Source organism: Anolis carolinensis, chromosome 5, assembly GCF_035594765.1.
Source record: "Anolis carolinensis isolate JA03-04 chromosome 5, rAnoCar3.1.pri, whole genome shotgun sequence".
Taxonomy (NCBI): domain Eukaryota; kingdom Metazoa; phylum Chordata; class Lepidosauria; order Squamata; family Dactyloidae; genus Anolis; species Anolis carolinensis.
The window spans coordinates 205,487,267-205,505,745 of record NC_085845.1 but is presented as its reverse complement, the minus strand read 5'-3'; the positions used below and the strand labels follow the sequence as shown (position 1 = coordinate 205,505,745).

The 18,479-nt window shown below is 41.8% G+C and overlaps 1 protein-coding gene across 8 annotated transcripts in view; it reads right to left on the bottom strand.

The window, feature by feature from the left end:
• Positions 1-18,479, bottom strand: part of shank3 (SH3 and multiple ankyrin repeat domains 3) — a 467,801-nt gene that overhangs the window by 181,482 nt on the left and 267,840 nt on the right. For all 8 annotated transcript variants that reach the window (XR_010006367.1, XM_062981259.1, XM_062981260.1 and 5 more), the window contains exon 11: positions 3,113-3,312. Coding sequence is in view for 7 of the 8 variants with exons in the window: in XM_062981259.1 (XP_062837329.1) it covers positions 3,113-3,312 (200 nt within the window). In the remaining variant the exon portion in view is untranslated. The remainder of the gene's footprint in view (positions 1-3,112; positions 3,313-18,479) is intronic.

Genomic DNA, 18,479 nt, shown 5'->3' with positions numbered 1-18,479 from the left:
GAGAAGAGGGACCCAACCTGGATGAACTTCCCGAAACTACTGAGGTTGGAAAAGTTACTTTTTTGGGCTACAGCTCCCCAAATCCCACACACAAGGGTTGACAGTCCAGTAAGAGAGCTTTTCTGAGCTTGCTAACTTAGTTTAGAAACACAAGACATGTCTACACTGAAGAATTAGCACACTTTGGTACCACTTGAATGGTACCAAACAATGCTATTGGATCCTGGGCATTGTAGTTCAGCGAAGCTTCAGCAATCTTTGGCAGAGAAGGCAAAGGACCATCAAAAACTACCGTATATACTCGAGTATAAGCTGACCCGAATATAAGCCGAGGCACCTAATTTTACCATAAAAAACTGGGAAAACATTGACTCCAGTATAAGCCGAGATACCCATAAAATTACATTAATTGAGGCATCAGTAGGTTAAATGTTTTTGAATATTTACATCAAACTGTAATTTAAGATATGACTGTTCAACTCTGATTAAATCATTATTCTCGTCTTCTTCAATGTCAATGTGCTTATGTATCCTTTTAATAATAAGAGAGTGAAATAATAAATATAATAATAATAATAAATGCAGTAAAATAATAAATTTGATAATAGAGTAAAATAATGAATATATTAATAATAAAATAGAGTAAAATAATAAATGTATTAATAATAAAAATAGAGTAAAATAATAAATGTATTAATAATAATAAAAATAGAGTAAAATTAATGTAAAAGTAACAACAATAATAGAGTAAAATAATAAATGTAATAATAATAATTAATAGAGTAAATTAATAAATGTAACAATACCAATAATAATAGAGAAAAATAATAAATATACCATATATACTTGAGTATAAGCCTACCTGAATATAAGCCCACCAGGACCCTCACCCGAGTATAAGCCAAGGAGGATTTTTTTCAGTCCTAAAAAGGGCTGAAAAACTAGGCTTATACTTGAGTATATACAGTATTTACTATTATTATTATTATTATTATTATTATTATTTTAAAAGCCTTTCAGTACAATTTAATGTAATGTATTAGCAATAATGTATTAGCTCCCTCCCAGCTTGGCCCAGAACCTAATGAAGTTATTAATTATTATATAAATGATATAAATAATAATAATAATAATAATAATAATAATAATAATAATAATAATATTCAATCCAAGCTCCCTCCCAGTTTGGCCCAGAACGTAATAAAGTTATTAATTATTATATAAATGATATCAATAATAATAATAATATCAGTCCAAACCCCTCCCAGCTTTACCTTGAACCTAATAAAGTTATTAATTATTATATAAATGATATAAATAATAATAATATCAGTCCAAACCCCTCCCAGCTTTACCTTGAACCTAATAAAGTTATTAATTATTACTAATAATAAATAATAAAGTTATATATTAATAAACCCAAGAACCTAATAAAGCCCCAGTTGTGCAGAGAGGGAGGGTCTTCCAAGCCCCTCAATGAGTGGAGGGTCTTATTATTATTATCATTATTATTATTATTATTATGACATTTATTATTATTAAACTTACTATTACCAAACCCCAGAACGTAATGAAGCCCCCTTCATAGCTGTTTGGGTGTAGAGTGGGAGGGTCTTCTTTCCCCCAAAGGGAGACCCCTCCTCACCCTTCTGAGCCCCTAAATGAATGGAGGGTATTATTATTATTATTATTATTATTATTACTATTATTATGATGGAAGTTATTATTAAACTTACTATTACTATTATCAAAGCCCAGACCCTACGGAAGCCCTCCTCCTCCCCAAAGAGAGACCCCTCCTCACCCTTCTGAGCCCCTCAATGAGTGAAGGGTCTTATCATCATCATCATCATCATCATCATCATCATCATCATCATTATTAAACTTAACTATGACCAAATCCCAGAGCCTACTGAACCCCTCCTCCTCCTCCTCCTCCTCCTTCTAACCCCAGGACCCCAGACCCTATTATTATTATTATTATTATTATAAGTTATTATTATTAAACCTAACTATGACCAAACCCCAGACCATACTGAAGCCCTCCTCCGTCTAACACCAGGACCCCAGACCCATTATGTTATTATTATTATGCTTAACTATGACCAAACCCCACATCCTCCTTCAAACCCCAGGACCCCAGACCCATTATGTGATTATTATTATGCTTAACTATGACCAAACCCCACATCCTCCTTCAAACCCCAGGACCCCAGACCCATTATGTGATTATTATTAAACTAAACTGTTACCAAACCCCAGACCCTACTGAAGCCCCCCCCCCCCTCCTCCTCCTGGGTCCCTCAAGAAGCTAAGCCCAGGACCCCAGACCCTATTATTATTATTATTATAAGTTATTATTATTAAACTTAATTATGACCAAACCCCAGACCCTACTGAAGCGTTCCTCCTCCTCCTTCTAACCCCAGGACCCCAGACCCATTATGTTGTTGTTGTTATTATTATTATTATTATTATAAGTTATTATTATTAAACTTGACTATGACCAAACCCCAGACCCTACTGAAGCCCCCCTCCTCCTCCTAATCCCAGGACCCCAGACTCATTATGTTATTATTGTTAAACTTGACTATGACCAAACCCCAGACCCTACCGAAGCCCCCCTCCTCCTGACCCCAGGACCCCAGACCCAGAATGTAATGTTTATTAAACTTGACTATGACCAAACCCCAGACCCTACTGAAGCCCCCCTCCTCCTGACCCCAGGACCCCAGACCCAGACCCCAGACCCTACTGCAGCCCCCCTCCTCCTGACCCCAGGACCCCAGACCCAGACCCCAGACCCTACCGAAGCCCCCCTCCTCCTGACCCCAGGACCCCAGACCCAGACCCCAGACCCTACTGCAGCCCCCCTCCTCCTCCTCCTGACCCCAGGACCCCAGACCCAGACCCTACTGAAGCCCCCCTCCTCCTGACCCCAGGACCCCAGACCCAGACCCCAGACCCTACCGAAGCCCCCCTCCTCCTGACCCCAGGACCCCAGACCCAGACCCCAGACCCTACTGCAGCCCCCCTCCTCCTCCTCCTGACCCCAGGACCCCAGACCCAGACCCTACTGAAGCCCCCCTCCTCCTGACCCCAGGACCCTTACCCTTGACGGCCTCTCCGCGGTTGAGCTGGATCTCTCCGGGCCCGAGGGGCGCGTGGCCCTTGACGGCGATGAACCTCCTTCCGGGGACGGCGGAGTAGAGCTTCCTCTTGGGTCCGCGGGGGGGCGCCGGGGGGGCGGGGGCGGGCGCGGGCGGGGGGGCCTCCGGGGGGCCCCGCCCCGAGGAGCACGAGGGGGAGGGGCTGAAAACGAAGACATACGTCACCGTCGGGGGGGCTCCCCCGGGAGGGGGGCTTCCCCGGGGCATGGGGGGGAGGGGGAGGGGAGGGGTGGGGGGGGCCTCCTCAGCGCAGCCCCCCGGGAAGCCGCCCCCTCCCCCCCTCCCGCCCCGCCATCGGCCCCGTCAGCGGAGGAGGGGGGAGGGGAGGGGGAGAGGGGGGGCCAGCAGGAGCCCCCTCCCCAAATAGAGAGAGAGAGGGAGATGAAGAGAGAGAGAGAGAGAGAGAGAGAGGCGCCGGTTCCGAGCAGGAGCGCCGCCGGAGTCTCCGCCCCTCCCTCCTCCCCCCTCCCCTCCCTCCCTCCCTCGGGCTTCTCCCCGCCCCCACCCTCGGCAAAAGCCCACCCCCAGATCCCCCAATGTCAGTGCCTGAGGGGTGGGCGAGGCAGGAAGGAGGGGTCCCTCTTCTTGTGGGATTGGGGGGGCTTCGAGGGGGTCTCTCATCTCCAAGACCACCCTCCCCCCGGACAGTAAGAAAGACCCCCTCCCTCCTGTCCCACCCCTCACGCCCCCCCCCCCGCCCCAAATATCTCTCCCCAAATCTGCAAATCTCCGCTTTCTTCTCCTCCCCATCACCAACCTCTACCCCCTCCCTCCCTCCCTCTCATGGAGAGCCTTCATAGGCCCCAGCAGCATCCTCTCCTGACGTTTCTCTTGCATCTGTGGGAAATGGCATCCTCAGAGGTTCTGATGCTAGTGAGGCAAGAGGAGTGTGTATGTATATATATATATATATGTGTGGACTTAACCTCAGGGGAAACCTTTACCTTATAGATGTATATTTATCTCTCTCTCTCTAGGACAGTGGTTCTTAACCAGGAGAAATGTCAGGAGAGAATGCTGCTGGGACATACTGTCCTATGACAGTGTGTGCGTGTGTGTGTATATATATATGCCAGGCAAAATGTCAGAAGAGAATGCTGCTGGGACATATTGTCCTATGACAGTGTATGTGTGTATATATATAAACCAGGGAAAATGTCAGAAGAGAATGCTGCTGGGACATATTGTCCTATGATAGTGTATGTGTGTATATATATAAACCAGGCAAAATGTCAGGAGAGAATGCTACCGGGACATACTGTCCTATGACAGTGTATGTGTGTATATATATAAACCAGGGAAAATGTCAGGAGAGAATGCTGCTGGGACATACTGTCCTATGACAGTGTGTGTGTATATATATATATATGCCAGGCAAAATGTCAGAAGAGAATGCTGCTGGGACATATTGTCCTATGACAGTGTATGTGTGTATATAAACCAGGCAAAATGTCAGGAGAGAATGCTACAGGGACATACTGTCCTATGACAGTGTATGTGTATATATATAAACCAGGAAAAATGTCAGGAGAGAATGCTGCTGGGACATACTGTCCTATGACAGTGTATGTGTGTATATATATAAACCAGGGAAAATGTCAGGAGAGAATGCTGCTGGGACATACTGTCCTATGACAGTGTATGTGTGTGTATATATAAACCAGGGAAAATGTCAGGAGAGAATGCTGCTGGGACATACTGTCCTATGACAGTGTATGTGTGTATATATATAAACCAGGGAAAATGTCAGGAGAGAATGCTGCTGGGACATACTGTCCTATGACAGTGTATGTGTGTATATATACAAACCAGGCAAAATGTCAGGAGAGAGTGCTGCTGGGACATATTGTCCCATGGCAGTGTATGTGTGTGTATATATAAACCAGGGAAAATGTCAGGAGAGAATGCTGCTGGGACATACTGTCCTATGACAGTGTGTGTGTATATATATATATATGCCAGGCAAAATGTCAGGAGAGAATGCTGCTGGGACATATTGTCCAATGACAGTGGTTCTCAACCTGTGGGTCCCTCCCTAGGTGTTTTTGGCATACTACAACTCCCAGAAATCCCAGCCAGTTTACCAGCTGTTAGGATTTCTGGAAATTGAAGGCCAAAAACATCTGGGGACCCACAGGCTGAGAACCACTGTCATAGGACAATATGTCCCAGCAGCATTCTCTCCTGACATTTTGCCTGCATCTGTGCCTAATGGCACCCTCAGAGGCAAGTGGAGTGTGTATGTATATATGTGTATATATGTACAGTATGTACATATGTAACCCTAATCCTATAAACTATATGAATAATAACACTAATAATACAATAATACTAATAATATATAAGTTTCCTCTCACTTCCTGTGTTCTTAGCCCCATTGATCTTAATTAGGAGTCATTTATAAGTCAGATGTTTGTAAGGGACGGACAGTATCTGGGTCTCTCCTCCAATTTCAATGCTGTCCCCCCATACACACACATACACACATACACCCTTCACAACTCACAATTCACAACAGGAGGGACAAAACCGAGCAGGATACCCAAGCATGTGCAGAGTGCCACCAACATAACTAAGCAGTCAATGAGAATCAAAGAATCATAGAATTGGAAGGGACCTCCAGCGGCCATCTAGCCCAACCCCCTTCATTCTGCCATTATGCAGGAAAAGAACAACCAAAGCCCTCCCGACAGATGGCCATCCAGAATCTGTTTAAAACAAAGCCATTTTTGTAATAGAGTACAACTGTGTGACATCAAGTTACATTTGTCGTAATTTGATTTTAAGCAACTGTATTTCAATATTAATATTTGCAATTCAGAGCTTCTTGCATGGTACAGGATGGGGCATTAGTTAGGCCTGTTTTTAATAGTTACTCTCAAGCAACCAGAATGTACATTTCTCTGGAATCCACCAATCCCTATGGGTGCCACTTAATTGAGAGAATATATATATATATATATATATATATATATATATATATATATATATATAGTGTGTGTGTGTGTGTGTGTGTGTGTATAGAGTGGGTGTGTGTGTGTGTATATATATATATATATGTATATATATACACACACACATATACATAGTATATATATATATATACACACACACACAAACACATATATATATACTATCTATCTATCTATATATATATATATACACACACTCTCTCTCTCTATATATATATATATATTATATATATAAATATATAAATAAATATAAAGGGAGACCTGTGCTCCTTATTTGGGAAACTGAGGCTCAGTAAGACTCAAACCCCAATGCTTTTTAATGCTTTGTATCTGAGCAACAATAGAAGCCATGCTGTTGTTGTTGTTGTTGTTGTGTACCTTCACATCCTTTATACCAATCCTAAGGCAACCTTATCACGAGGCCAAGGCTCAAACTGTCTCCAATGTATGTCAACCCCATTATATAAAACACATAGTGAAATCTTTTATGTATATAATTAAATATACATTGCTTGTTAAGAGCTTTGATAGGACTCTATCTTGGTGAAAGATCAGGAAGTTTCCTTTTAAACAAGATACGTATGTGTTTACTATTATGAGAAAGTGTAGTACTGTTAATTGGTGGTTTTATAAACCAATAGTTATGCTATAATGTGTACACTTTGGAAATAATAATAATAATAATAATAATAATAATAATAATAATTATTATTATTATTAATTCACATACATCTGTATATTGCAACAGGTGATAGGATGATAAATGGTTTGCATTCAGCAGCCAAGGAATAATACATTTCCAGAAAAGAGCTGCAAAGTGACAAAGGAGCTGTCCTTGGTGCTGAAACTTTTTCCAATGGGATCCAATCATGCTTTCATATAGGCATTTTATATAGTCATGTGTTTTACTATATGTAGTTAATTACATGTATTTTATGTTGATGTATTTTGACTGTGTTGCATCCCGACGGGCAACAAACAACACAACAACAACAACATTGTCCTGATTCCAAACACAACAACAACAACAAAAACACAACAACAACAACATTGTCCTGATTCCAAACACAACAACAACAACAACAACATTGTCCTGATTCCAAACACAACAACAACAACAACAACAACAACATTGTCCTGATTCCAAACACAACAACAAAAACAACAACACAACAACATTGTCCTGATTCCAAACACAACAACAACAACAACATTGTCCTGATTCCAAACACAACAACAACAACAACAACATTGTCCTGATTCCAAACACAACAACAAAAACAACAACACAACAACAACAACATTGTCCTGATTCCAAACACAACAACAACAACAACATTGTCCTGATTCCAAACACAACAACAACAACAACATTGTCCTGATTCCAAACACAAAAACAACAACAACAAAAACAACGTTGTCCTGATTCCATTGATTAAAGTACAAACCTAGCCATGAGTACAGTAGAGTCTCACTTATCCAAGTTAAACAGGCCAGTAGAACCTTGGATAAGCGAATATCTTGGATAATAAGGAGGGATTAAGGAAAAGCCTATTAAACATCAAATTAGGTTATGATCTTACAAATTAAGCACCAAAACTTCATGTTATACAACAAATCTGACAGGAAAAGTAGTTCAATGCTCAGTAATGTTATGTTGTAATTACTGTATTTACGAATTTAGCACCAAAATATCACGATATATTGAAAACATTGACTACAAAAATGCCTTGGATAATCCAGAGCGTTGGATAAGCGAGTCTTGGATAAGTGAGACTCTACTGTATTTCTAAGAAATGGTAGTAGGAAATGCATTTGGGGGAATGGCATGTATGTGTTGTCGAAGGCTTTCATGGCCGGAATCACAGGGTGTTTGTGTGTTTTGGGGGCTTTTTTTGTGTCAGGAGGGACTTGAGAAACTGCAAGTCGCTTCTGGTGTGAGAGAAATGGCCGTCTGCAAGGACATTGCCCAGGGGACGTTGCCGGGATGTTTTGATGTTTTTACCATGAGGCTTCTCTCGTGTCCCCGCATGGGAAGCTGGAGCTGACTGAGGGAGCTCATCCACACTCTCCTTGGGTTGAATTCGAACCTAGCAGCCTTCAGGTCAGCAACCCAACCTTCAAGTCACAAGGCTTTAACCCATTGCACCACTGGGAGCTCCGTTTTTCGAGCTGTCCGGCCATGTTCCAGAAGCATTCTCTCCTGACGTTTCACCCACATCTATAGCAGGCATCCTCAGAGGTCTGCCTGCCATAGATGTGGGAGATACATCAGGAAAGAATGCTTCTGGAACATGGCTGGACAGCCTGAAAAACACACAACCACCCAATGGCAGGTATGTAAGTTATGCTATTAAGACACTGTTGTCTCAATTGCTTTATTTCTCCATTATTAATAATACTAATAATGATAATAATAATAATAATCCATTATTATTATTATTATTATTATTATTATTGTTGCACTGCTTTATCTCTCCCAAAAGGGCCTCAAAGCTGCTTAATATAAAACCATTAGCATATACAGTAGAGTCTCGCTTATCCAACCTTCGCTTATCCAACATTCTGTATTATCCAATGCAGTCTGCCTTTCAGTAGTTAATGTTTTTGTAGTCAGTGTTTCAATACATTGTGATATTTTGGTGCTAAATTCATAGACTCCTTAATGCAGTTCCTCATGTTGTGGTGACCCCCAACCATAAAATTATTTTATGGCTTTGCAGTCTAACAGCTGAGTTACCCGTGTGCCATTACATCAGTGGTTCCCAACCTTCCTAATGCAATGGCGACCCCCTAATGCAGTTCCTCATGTTGTGGTGACCCCTCAACCATAAAATTATTTTATGGCTTTGCAGTCTAACAACTGAGTTACCTGTGTGCCATTACATCAGTGGTTCCCAACCTTCCTAATGCAATGGCGACCCCTTAATGCAGTTCCTCATGTTGTGGTGACCCCTCAACCATAAAATTATTTTATGGCTTTGCAGTCTAACAGCTGAGTTACCTGTGTGCCATTACATTAGTGGTTCCCAACCTTCCTAATGCAACGATCCCCCCTTAATGCAGTTCCTCATGTTGTGGTGACCCCTCAACCATAAAATTATTTTATGGCTTTGCAGTCTAACAGCTGAGTTACCTGTGTGCCATTACATTAGTGGTTCCCAACCTTCCTAATGCAACGATCCCCCCTTAATGCAGTTCCTCATGTTGTGGTGACCTCCAACCATAAAATTATTTCATGGCTTTTCAGTCTAACAGCTGAGTTACCTGTGTGCCATTACATCAGTCCCTCATGTTGTGGTGACCCCCAGCCATAATATTATTTTCTTTGCTACTTCATAACTGTCATTTTGCTCCTGTTATGAATCGTAATGTAAATATCTGATATGCAGGATGTATTTTCATTCACTGGAACAAACTTGGTCCATAAATACAGTCATACACACACACACACACACACATATATAGATATAGATCAAGATTTGTTTTCATTGTATTGTCTTCTTTTTCCTGTTTTTTCTTTACGTCCAAACAAAACTTAGTTTTCTCAAAGGAGAAGAGATAATAATAATAATAATAATAATAATAATAATAATAATAATAATAATAATAAAGGATGAAGATTGCAATGGGAAAACAGGTTAATCCCTGAGCGGCCTGTTATGTCACCTGGCAGCTGCTGGCTTTGCCCTGAAGCCAATCCAAAGATTTCTGCAAAACCTGGCCTCATTCTCCGCTGTATTTATTATCCTTACGTTTGGGTCTTTGGCCTAAAGACTGACCTGGTTTTGCACAAGGTTTGGGAGCAGCGCATGCATGCGTCTTCTCCTTGGATCCCATTGCAAAGGCCTTAATAGTTTGGAAAGGATGGATGTGTTTGCCATGACCAGGCAATGGGCAAACTTGGGCCCTCCAGGTGTTTTGGACTACAACTCCCACAATTCCTAACAGACTATTAAAAATCAAATTAGATTATGATTTTATAAACTAAGCACCAAAACATCATGTTATACAACAAATTTGACAGAAAATGTAGTTCAATATGCAGTAATGCTATGTAGTAATTACTGTATTTACGAATTTAGCACCAAAATATCACGATATATTGAAAACATTCACTACAAAAATGGCTTGGATAATCCAGGACCTTGGATAAGTGAGCGTTGGATAAGTGAGACGCTACTGTAATGCAGATTATCTGCTTTGATAACCTGGATTATATAGTAGTGTAGAAGGGGCCTAAGACATCATCCACACTACAGAATTATAATAGACAGAAACCACTAACAGCCACGGATCCATCCTTGCCAAGACACGGATCCATCCTATGCAATCCTTGCTGAGACACAGAAAGAAGCGTGAATCTCTCACCAAAGCACAAGCCCATCTGGGCATTATTGCAGTTGAGTATATTATCTCTGCCTGGGGCTGGACTAGATGGCCTTTGGGGGTCCCTTTCCACCTCTTAAGATGCTCAGCTGCCTGCTTTCGATCCATCAAGTGGTCCAAGACCCCCTTTGTCATACCCCAGCTACCTTTGGCTTCTGAACCTGATCCAGAAATTAACTTTGACCAGGATGAAGCTTATTCTGACCTTTTGCCCAGTTCTCCCAGCTCCTTTCGGTTACAGCTGCTGGCTGTTGATAGTTCAAATGCTTCCTTAATTGGGAGAGAAACGGGAGATGTTACTCCCGTGGCTGAACCAGATTGTGATGTCTCAGGCACCTTTGGCCCATGACCCTGCAGCCACCATAGATCAAACTGAAGAGGACTTGGGTTTTCTTCCATCTCAGCAAGAGTCTGTTCCTTTCCAGGTGTCTCCTGTTGACATTTTCGTGCCAGAGCCAATTAGGGACGCCCTTGAAACGGAGCCTGGTTCTCCGGAAAGTTTGGTGTTTGACAGAAGGGCTTTTCTCAAAACAGATCGCTCCCAAAGACAGATTTTAAGGAGAAGTGCGAGATTAGCGGAGAGAGGCGATTGTGGCTAAATCGGTTCCCTTGGGAAGTTTCGGGGAGGCAGGCATCTGGTGCGATGTTGAAACAGCTCCGTTCTCTGGGAAGATTTGGGGAGTCAAACATCTGCTTGGGGGGAGCTCTTGAACTTCAATAAAAGTTCTGCACTGAGTTTTCCCTGTCGCGGTGTCAACATGACTATTGACTAAAGAACATCGTCTCTTGTTCCTGAGCTTCCAAGCGGCCCACCGGCGCATTTACTCACGAGTAGACTGGGAGTTGCGTCCCACTCTTTGCCAAGTTTGGACTGTGTTTCCAGATCCACCACGAAATACCTTGCCTAGCCTTGAATCCTTGTTCTGGACTTTACTTCAAGAATCTCCCTGTGAAACCTTGCTCTTTCCCCACTCAAACTTCCAAAGAGTTTGAGTGTGTTTTGGTTATTTGGATTATAGACTTTAGACTCTAATACTGGACATATAACTTCATTTTATTGGACTAATTTTGATCTTCTCTAAAAGGTCAACTGCTTGACTATATACTCTGCTCATTTTTGTTTGGAACTTTTATTGCTTTAATAAAGATATTAGATTGTTTATTGGCCCCCGTGTTGGTTTCCAGTGTTCTCGCTGCTTAGGGGTGCTACACAGATGTCCAGAGTTCCCCAGAGAACGTGCCCTTCAACCGAAGGGAGTTTCTGCATCGCCAGAGATCAGAAAAACAAGGACTTAGAAGGAGTAACCGCTTGGCATCTCGAAGGGATTGTGGATAAGAAGATTCCCTTGGGAAACTTTGGGGAGTTTGGTCTCCCTTCGTTGGGATCTGATCTTCGTTCCATAAAAGTGCCTTGCACTGCAGACAATTTGCATAAAAGTGTTTCCTGAGAACACTTCACGGACTCCAGTTTCCTGATTTCACCAAGCCAAGCCTCCTGATTTAAACCGGAGTGAATTCACTTCCTTGCCTTGTTCCTGAATCAAGTTTGATCTTCGCTTTGTCTTGTTCTTGCTTTGATATCCACGATCTCCTAGTAACAGGGACCTTGTTATTCAGCCTTGCTTCCTTGTTGTTCCCCGCTCAAACTTCCCAACAGTTTGAGCGTGTTTCGGTTTTGGAGTTTGGGCAATAATATTGGACATTTTCCTTCATCTTTTTGGACTTATTCATACCTTTCCACAAAGGACTATTTACCACTCATTCATTCCACTTATGCATTCCTGAATTTATATTTGCTTTAATAAAGATATTATATGATTATTGGTCTCTGTCTAGTTTCCAGTGTTCACGCTGCCTTGGGCTGCAACACCTTTTCAGAGAGTCCAATGGCTCCCCTTGGTTTTCATGTCTTGCAAGCTTTTGATGCCGCATCAGGGATAGATGCATCTTGAAAGGCAGGAGCGCATAGATTCCCCGCCTGCCGTGATGTTCTCGTGACAAGAAAGGGAGCAGATGGGCCCGGCGAGGCGACCCACTTCCTGGGCCAAATCCCCTCCCTCAATTACCTGCCAAGCTGTGCTTTTACCTGGGCAGGTGAGACAGCAACGGGGTCAAGGGGAAGGAAGGAGCAAGGCTTGCAAGGAGCAAACGGGGAGGCCTGGCTGAGAAATAAGCAGAGTTACGGGATGGATCAAGGGCCAAGCTTTGGGGTGGAAAAGGGGGTCCCATTGAGCCCATCATGGCAGGAGGTCATAGGTGCATCAGGCCCCCCTATTTTCCATTAAGGTTCAGTTCCGGGGACCCCCCCCCCCCCCAAAAAAAAATCTTAACCCATTATAGACAATGGCAAATTAAAGTGGTAGTACATCAATTATAATGATTTTATTTTTATACCCCGCCCCATCTCCCCGAAGGGACTCGGGGCGGCTTACATGGGGCCAAGACCAGGTTAAACAGGCAATGTGAAAACACAAGAATAAAACAAATCAATCAACAACAAAACAGACCATAAAACTAATAAGGTCACATAAAATAGACATACTTTGATAAAATCCTGGATTGGCTCCTAAAAGGAATTGGGCCAAAGAAAGTGTCAGTATTGCGAGAATATTTGCATATGGTATATACAGTATACACATATGGCAAAGCCAAGTATTTGGAGAACATATACCGTATATACTCAAGTATAAGCCAAGTTTTCAGCCCTTTTTTAGGACTGGAAAAGCCCCCCCCCCAGGCTTATACTCAAGAGACGGTCCTGGTTGGCTTCTATTCGGGTCAACTTATACTCGAGTATATAGGTAATCAGAGTTGGACAGTCTTATCTTAAATTACGGTTTTATGTAAATGTTCAACCTACTGATGCCTCAATTAATGTAATTTTATTGTTATCTATTTTTATTTTTGGAAATGCAGTTGCTGCTGCATTTCCCACCCTTGTCTTATGTTCGAGTCAATACGTTTCCCAGTTCTTTGTAGTAAAATTAGATGCCTTGGCTTATATTCAGGTCAGCTTATACTTGAGTAAACACGGTACATATGAGAAAAATCAAGGAATTTTGGTATATATATATATATATATATATATATATATATATATATCCCCAAGTACTTTTGGGATATATGAGTGTGTATGTACATATGTGTGTGTATGATGTGTATGTGTGTGTGTATTTCCAAGTAATTTTGGGATATATATGAGTGTGTATGTAAATATGTGTGTATATATTTATGTGTGTGTGTATGATGTGTGTGTGTATTTTTGGAACATATACATATGGGGAAATCAAATTATTTTGGAACTTAACCAAGTATTTTTGGGATATATGTGTATGTATGTCTGTGCATGTCTGTATGTACATACAGTAGAGTCTCACTTATCCAACATAAACGGGCCGGCGGAACGTTGGATAAGCGAATATGTTGGATAATGAGAGATTAAGAAAAAGCCTATTAAACATCAAATAGGGAATGATTTTACAAATTAAGCACCAAAACATCATGTTATACAACAAATTTGACAGAAAAAGTAGTTCATTACACATTAATGCTATGTAGTAATTACTGTATTTACGAATTTAGCACCAAAATATTACAATGCATTGAAAACATTGACTACAAAAAGGTGTTGGATAATCCAGAACATTGGATAAGTGAGTGTTGGATAAGTGAGACTCTATATAATTATCTATACACATACACATACACATACTGCATATGGCAAAACCAAGCATTTGTGGAATATATAATATATGGAAAAATCTAGTATTTTTAGAACATATACATATAGGGAACTCAAGGAATTTTGGAATATATATACAGTAGAATCTCACTTATCCAATACTCACTTATCCAACATTGTGGATTATCCAACGCATTTTTGTAGTCAATGTTTTCAATATAACGTGATATTTTAGTGCTAAATTCGTAAATACAGTAATTTACGGACTGTATTATGTATAGCAAAAGCAAATATTTTGAGAACATGTACATAGGGAAAAATCAAGGAATTTGTATTTTTGGGATATAGATGTGTATATGTATGTATGTATGTATGTGCGTGCATATGTATGTGTGTGTGTGTGTATGTGTGTGTGTGTGTGTGTGTGTGTGTGTATATATGGCAAAACCAACCATTAATAAAATGTATTATATATGGCAAAATCACACCTATATCTCAAAAATACTTGGATATATCTATATCTATAAATATTTTTGAGATATAGCTGTGTGTGTACGCACTAAGCATTTAGGTGTGTGTATACACACTAAGCCTTTCCTAGAGTACTCAAGGAATTCTGGAATATATATACATATATAAAAGAGTGATGGCATCATGGCGACCCACAAAACAACAAAACTACAGGCCCCCCAACCTCGAAATTTGACAACACAACCCATCATCCACGCCTCTAGGTTGATACAACAAAAAGAAAAGAAAAATAAAGTCCTAATTAGAGAGAGAGGAATAATTGCTTTTATCCAATTGCTGCCAGTTAGAAGGCTAAGCTCCTCCAACTTGGTCTCCTAGCAACCCAATAAAAAATAATAATAAACACTAAAAAAAATACAATAAAATACTATAATAATAGAAAATAACAAAAAATAATACAAGAAAATAATAAAATATAATAAATAAAAATATAACTTACAATAAAATTAATGAAAAATGCAAATAACGTCAAATAAAAATTACACAACAATTTTTAACCAATACCACCACCACTTTGCCACAGCAACGCGTGGCCGGGCACAGCTAGTATACATATATAAATGGCAAATAAAGAGGTGCAATCCAGCTGCAACACAGCCCTGGGCTTTGCAGTTTTGCAAGGTCTTCATCCTCCTCTGCGCAATGGGGCCGGGCCTTAGTGAACCCCAACTCCCAGGACTCCATTGCCTTGAGCCACGGCAGTCCAAGTGGAGTCACGCCACACAGATGCCCTGCAAATCCCGCTTCCAGGGTCCTTTCAAGGTCCGAGGGTCTCTCTCTTCTTCTCTCTCTTGGTGCAACTATTTCACCCCAGGAAGTGTCAATCTTCCCAGTGTGGCCTGTCATTTGCCAGCCAGCGCCGTGAGACTGATTTGCACATAATGATTTGCAAATAAAGTCGGCCACATGCAGCAGGAAACACCAATTTGGATGAATTTCGACGCAGCCTCGGCCACCAAACCGGGGTCCGCTCTGCTGCAAATGTCTCTCCGAAATGCCACAACCAGTTCCCTGCTCCCAGATACACAACTATTCTAAAAGAAAGAATATGGAGTGAGACCAATTCCACGTTCCAGAGTTGTCGCCCTGCTTGTGACTTTGGGAGCATCCACACTGAAGAATGAATGCACTTGAACTGCCCTGGATCCATGCAATAGGATCCTGGGAGTTGTAGTTTTACAAGGCCCTTGACCACCTGAACTGCCCTGTCTCCATGCTGTGGGATCCTGGGAGTTGTAGTTTTATAAGGCCCTTGACCACCTGAACTGCCCTGTCTCCATGCTGTGGGATCCTGGGAGTTGTAGTTTTACAAGGCCCTTGACCACCTGAACTGCCCTGTCTCCATGCAATGGGATCCTAGGAGTTGTAGTTTTATAAGGCCTTTGACCACATGAACTGCTATGTCTCCATGCAATGGGATCCTGGGAGTTGTAGTTTTATAAGACTCTTGACCACTTGAACTGCCATATCTCCATGCAATGGGATCCTGGGAGTTGTAGTTTTATAAGACTCTTGACCACTTGAACTGCCATATCTCCATGCAATGGGATCCTGGGAGTTGTAGTTTTACAAGGCTCTTGAACACTTGAACTGCTATGTCTCCATGCAATGGGATCCTGGGAGTTGTAGTTTTATAAGGCCCTTGAGCACTTGAACTGCCATGTCTCCATGCAATGCGATCCCGGGAGTTGTAGTTTTACAAGGCCTTTGACCACTTGAACTGCCATTTCTTAATGCTGTGGAACCCTGTGAGTTGTAGTTTTACAAGGCCCTTGACCATTTGAACTGCCATTCCATGCTGTGGGATCCTTTGAGTTGTAGTTTTACAAGGCCCTTGACCACTTGAAATGTTATGTCTTCATGCTGAGGAACCCTGGGAGTTGTAGTTTTGCAATGTGTCCAGCCTTCACTGCCAACATGAGGATGAACTCCATGATAGTAACAGAAGTCTGCTGGAGTCTCCTTCTCCAAAGCAAAGGCTGGATGGCTATCTGTCAGGAGGGATTGAATTGTGTCTTCCTGTAAGGCTGAAAGAAGGGGATTGATGTCCTTTGGAGTCTTCTCCAACTCTATTGGAAGTACAGACTTCCTGGAAGTTTCTAAAAAGAGGCTGGATGGGCATCTGTCAGGAGGGCTCTGATTTTGTGCCACTGCATGGCATTCAGGCAGTTGGAATAGAGGGCCTTTGGGGCCCCTTCCGGCACTAACATGCTATCTATATATATAAAAGAGTGATGGCACCAGGGCAGCGGACAAAACAACAAAACTACAGGCCCCCAAAAGAGCAACACTCTGAAAGCAGGGAAATTGGGAATTCCACAAAGGAAACAATCAGGGCCAGCTAACATCTCCCAAGAAAGGATTCTTCCAGAAAGGAAGCTGAGAAGGGAGTGAAGCAGTATCTATTACCAAAGTCATTATTACTATTATTATTATTATTGACACAACGACGTTGTATGACACAGCAAACAAGATAGACATGCTGGGTTTCGTTTCACAAAATCACAAGTCGAACACTTCCCAAGTGTCTAGGACTGTGTGATGTATTTTCGGATGATGTGCCCAGATCCCAGCAGGGTGGCCTTTTGCAGTTGGCAGATGTTGATTTTGTCAATGTCTATTGTTTCCAAATGCCGGCTGAGATCTTTCGACACGGCACCCAGTGTGCCCATCACCACCGGGACCACCTGTACTGGTTTCTGCCAGAGTCTTTGCAGTTCAATCTTGAGGTCCTGATAGCGGCTGAGTTTTTCCTGTTGTTTTTCGTCAATGCGACTGTCACCTGGGATGGAGACATCAATGATCCAAACTTTGTTCTTTTCCACAACTGTGATGTCTGGTGTATTGTGTTCCAGAACTTTGTCAGTCTGGATTTGGAAGTCCCACAGTATCTTTGCGTGCTCATTTTCCAAGACTTTTGCAGGTTTGTGATCCCACCAGTTCTTTGCTGCTGGCAGGTGGTACTTGAGGCATAAGTTCCAATGAATCATTTGGGCCACATAGTTGTGCCTCTGTTTGTAGTCTGTCTGTGCAATTTTCTTACAGCAGCTGAGGATATGATCAATGGTTTCATCTGTTTCCTTGCACAGTCTGCATTTTGGGTCATCAGCTGATTTTTCGATCTTGGCCTTGATTGCCTTTGTCCTGATGTCTTGCTCCTGGGCTGCAAGGATCAGGCCTTCTGTCTCCTTCCTTCTTCAGGGTCCCATTCGTGAGCCAGAGCCAGGTCTTCTATTATTATTATTATTATTATTATTATTATTATTATTATTATTATTATTATTAATGGCCTTTGTCCTGATGTCTTGCTCCTGGGCTGCAAGGGTCAGGCCTTCTGTCTCCTTCTTCAGGGTCCCATTCGTGAGCCAGAGCCAGGTCTTCTATTATTATTATTATTATTATTATTATTATTATTATTAATGGCCTTTGTCCTGATGTCTTGCTCCTGGGCTGCAAGGATCAGGCCTTCTGTCTCCTTCCTTCTTCAGGGTCCCATTCGTGAGCCAGAGCCAGGTCTTCTTATCAGCTTTTCCTTCAATTTTGTCAATGAACTTTCCATGCAGTGTTTTGTTGTGCAAGCTGTCAGCTCTAGTTTGTAGTGCGGGTTTCTTGTACTGGTTTTTTGTCTGCTGTGCTTTGAGGAGTTTCTGATTTTTGACTTCAATCAAAGCAGGTTCTTCACTTTGCTTTCCATCTTCTGCCAGGGCATGTTCTTCTTCTTTGACTGCTTGTTTT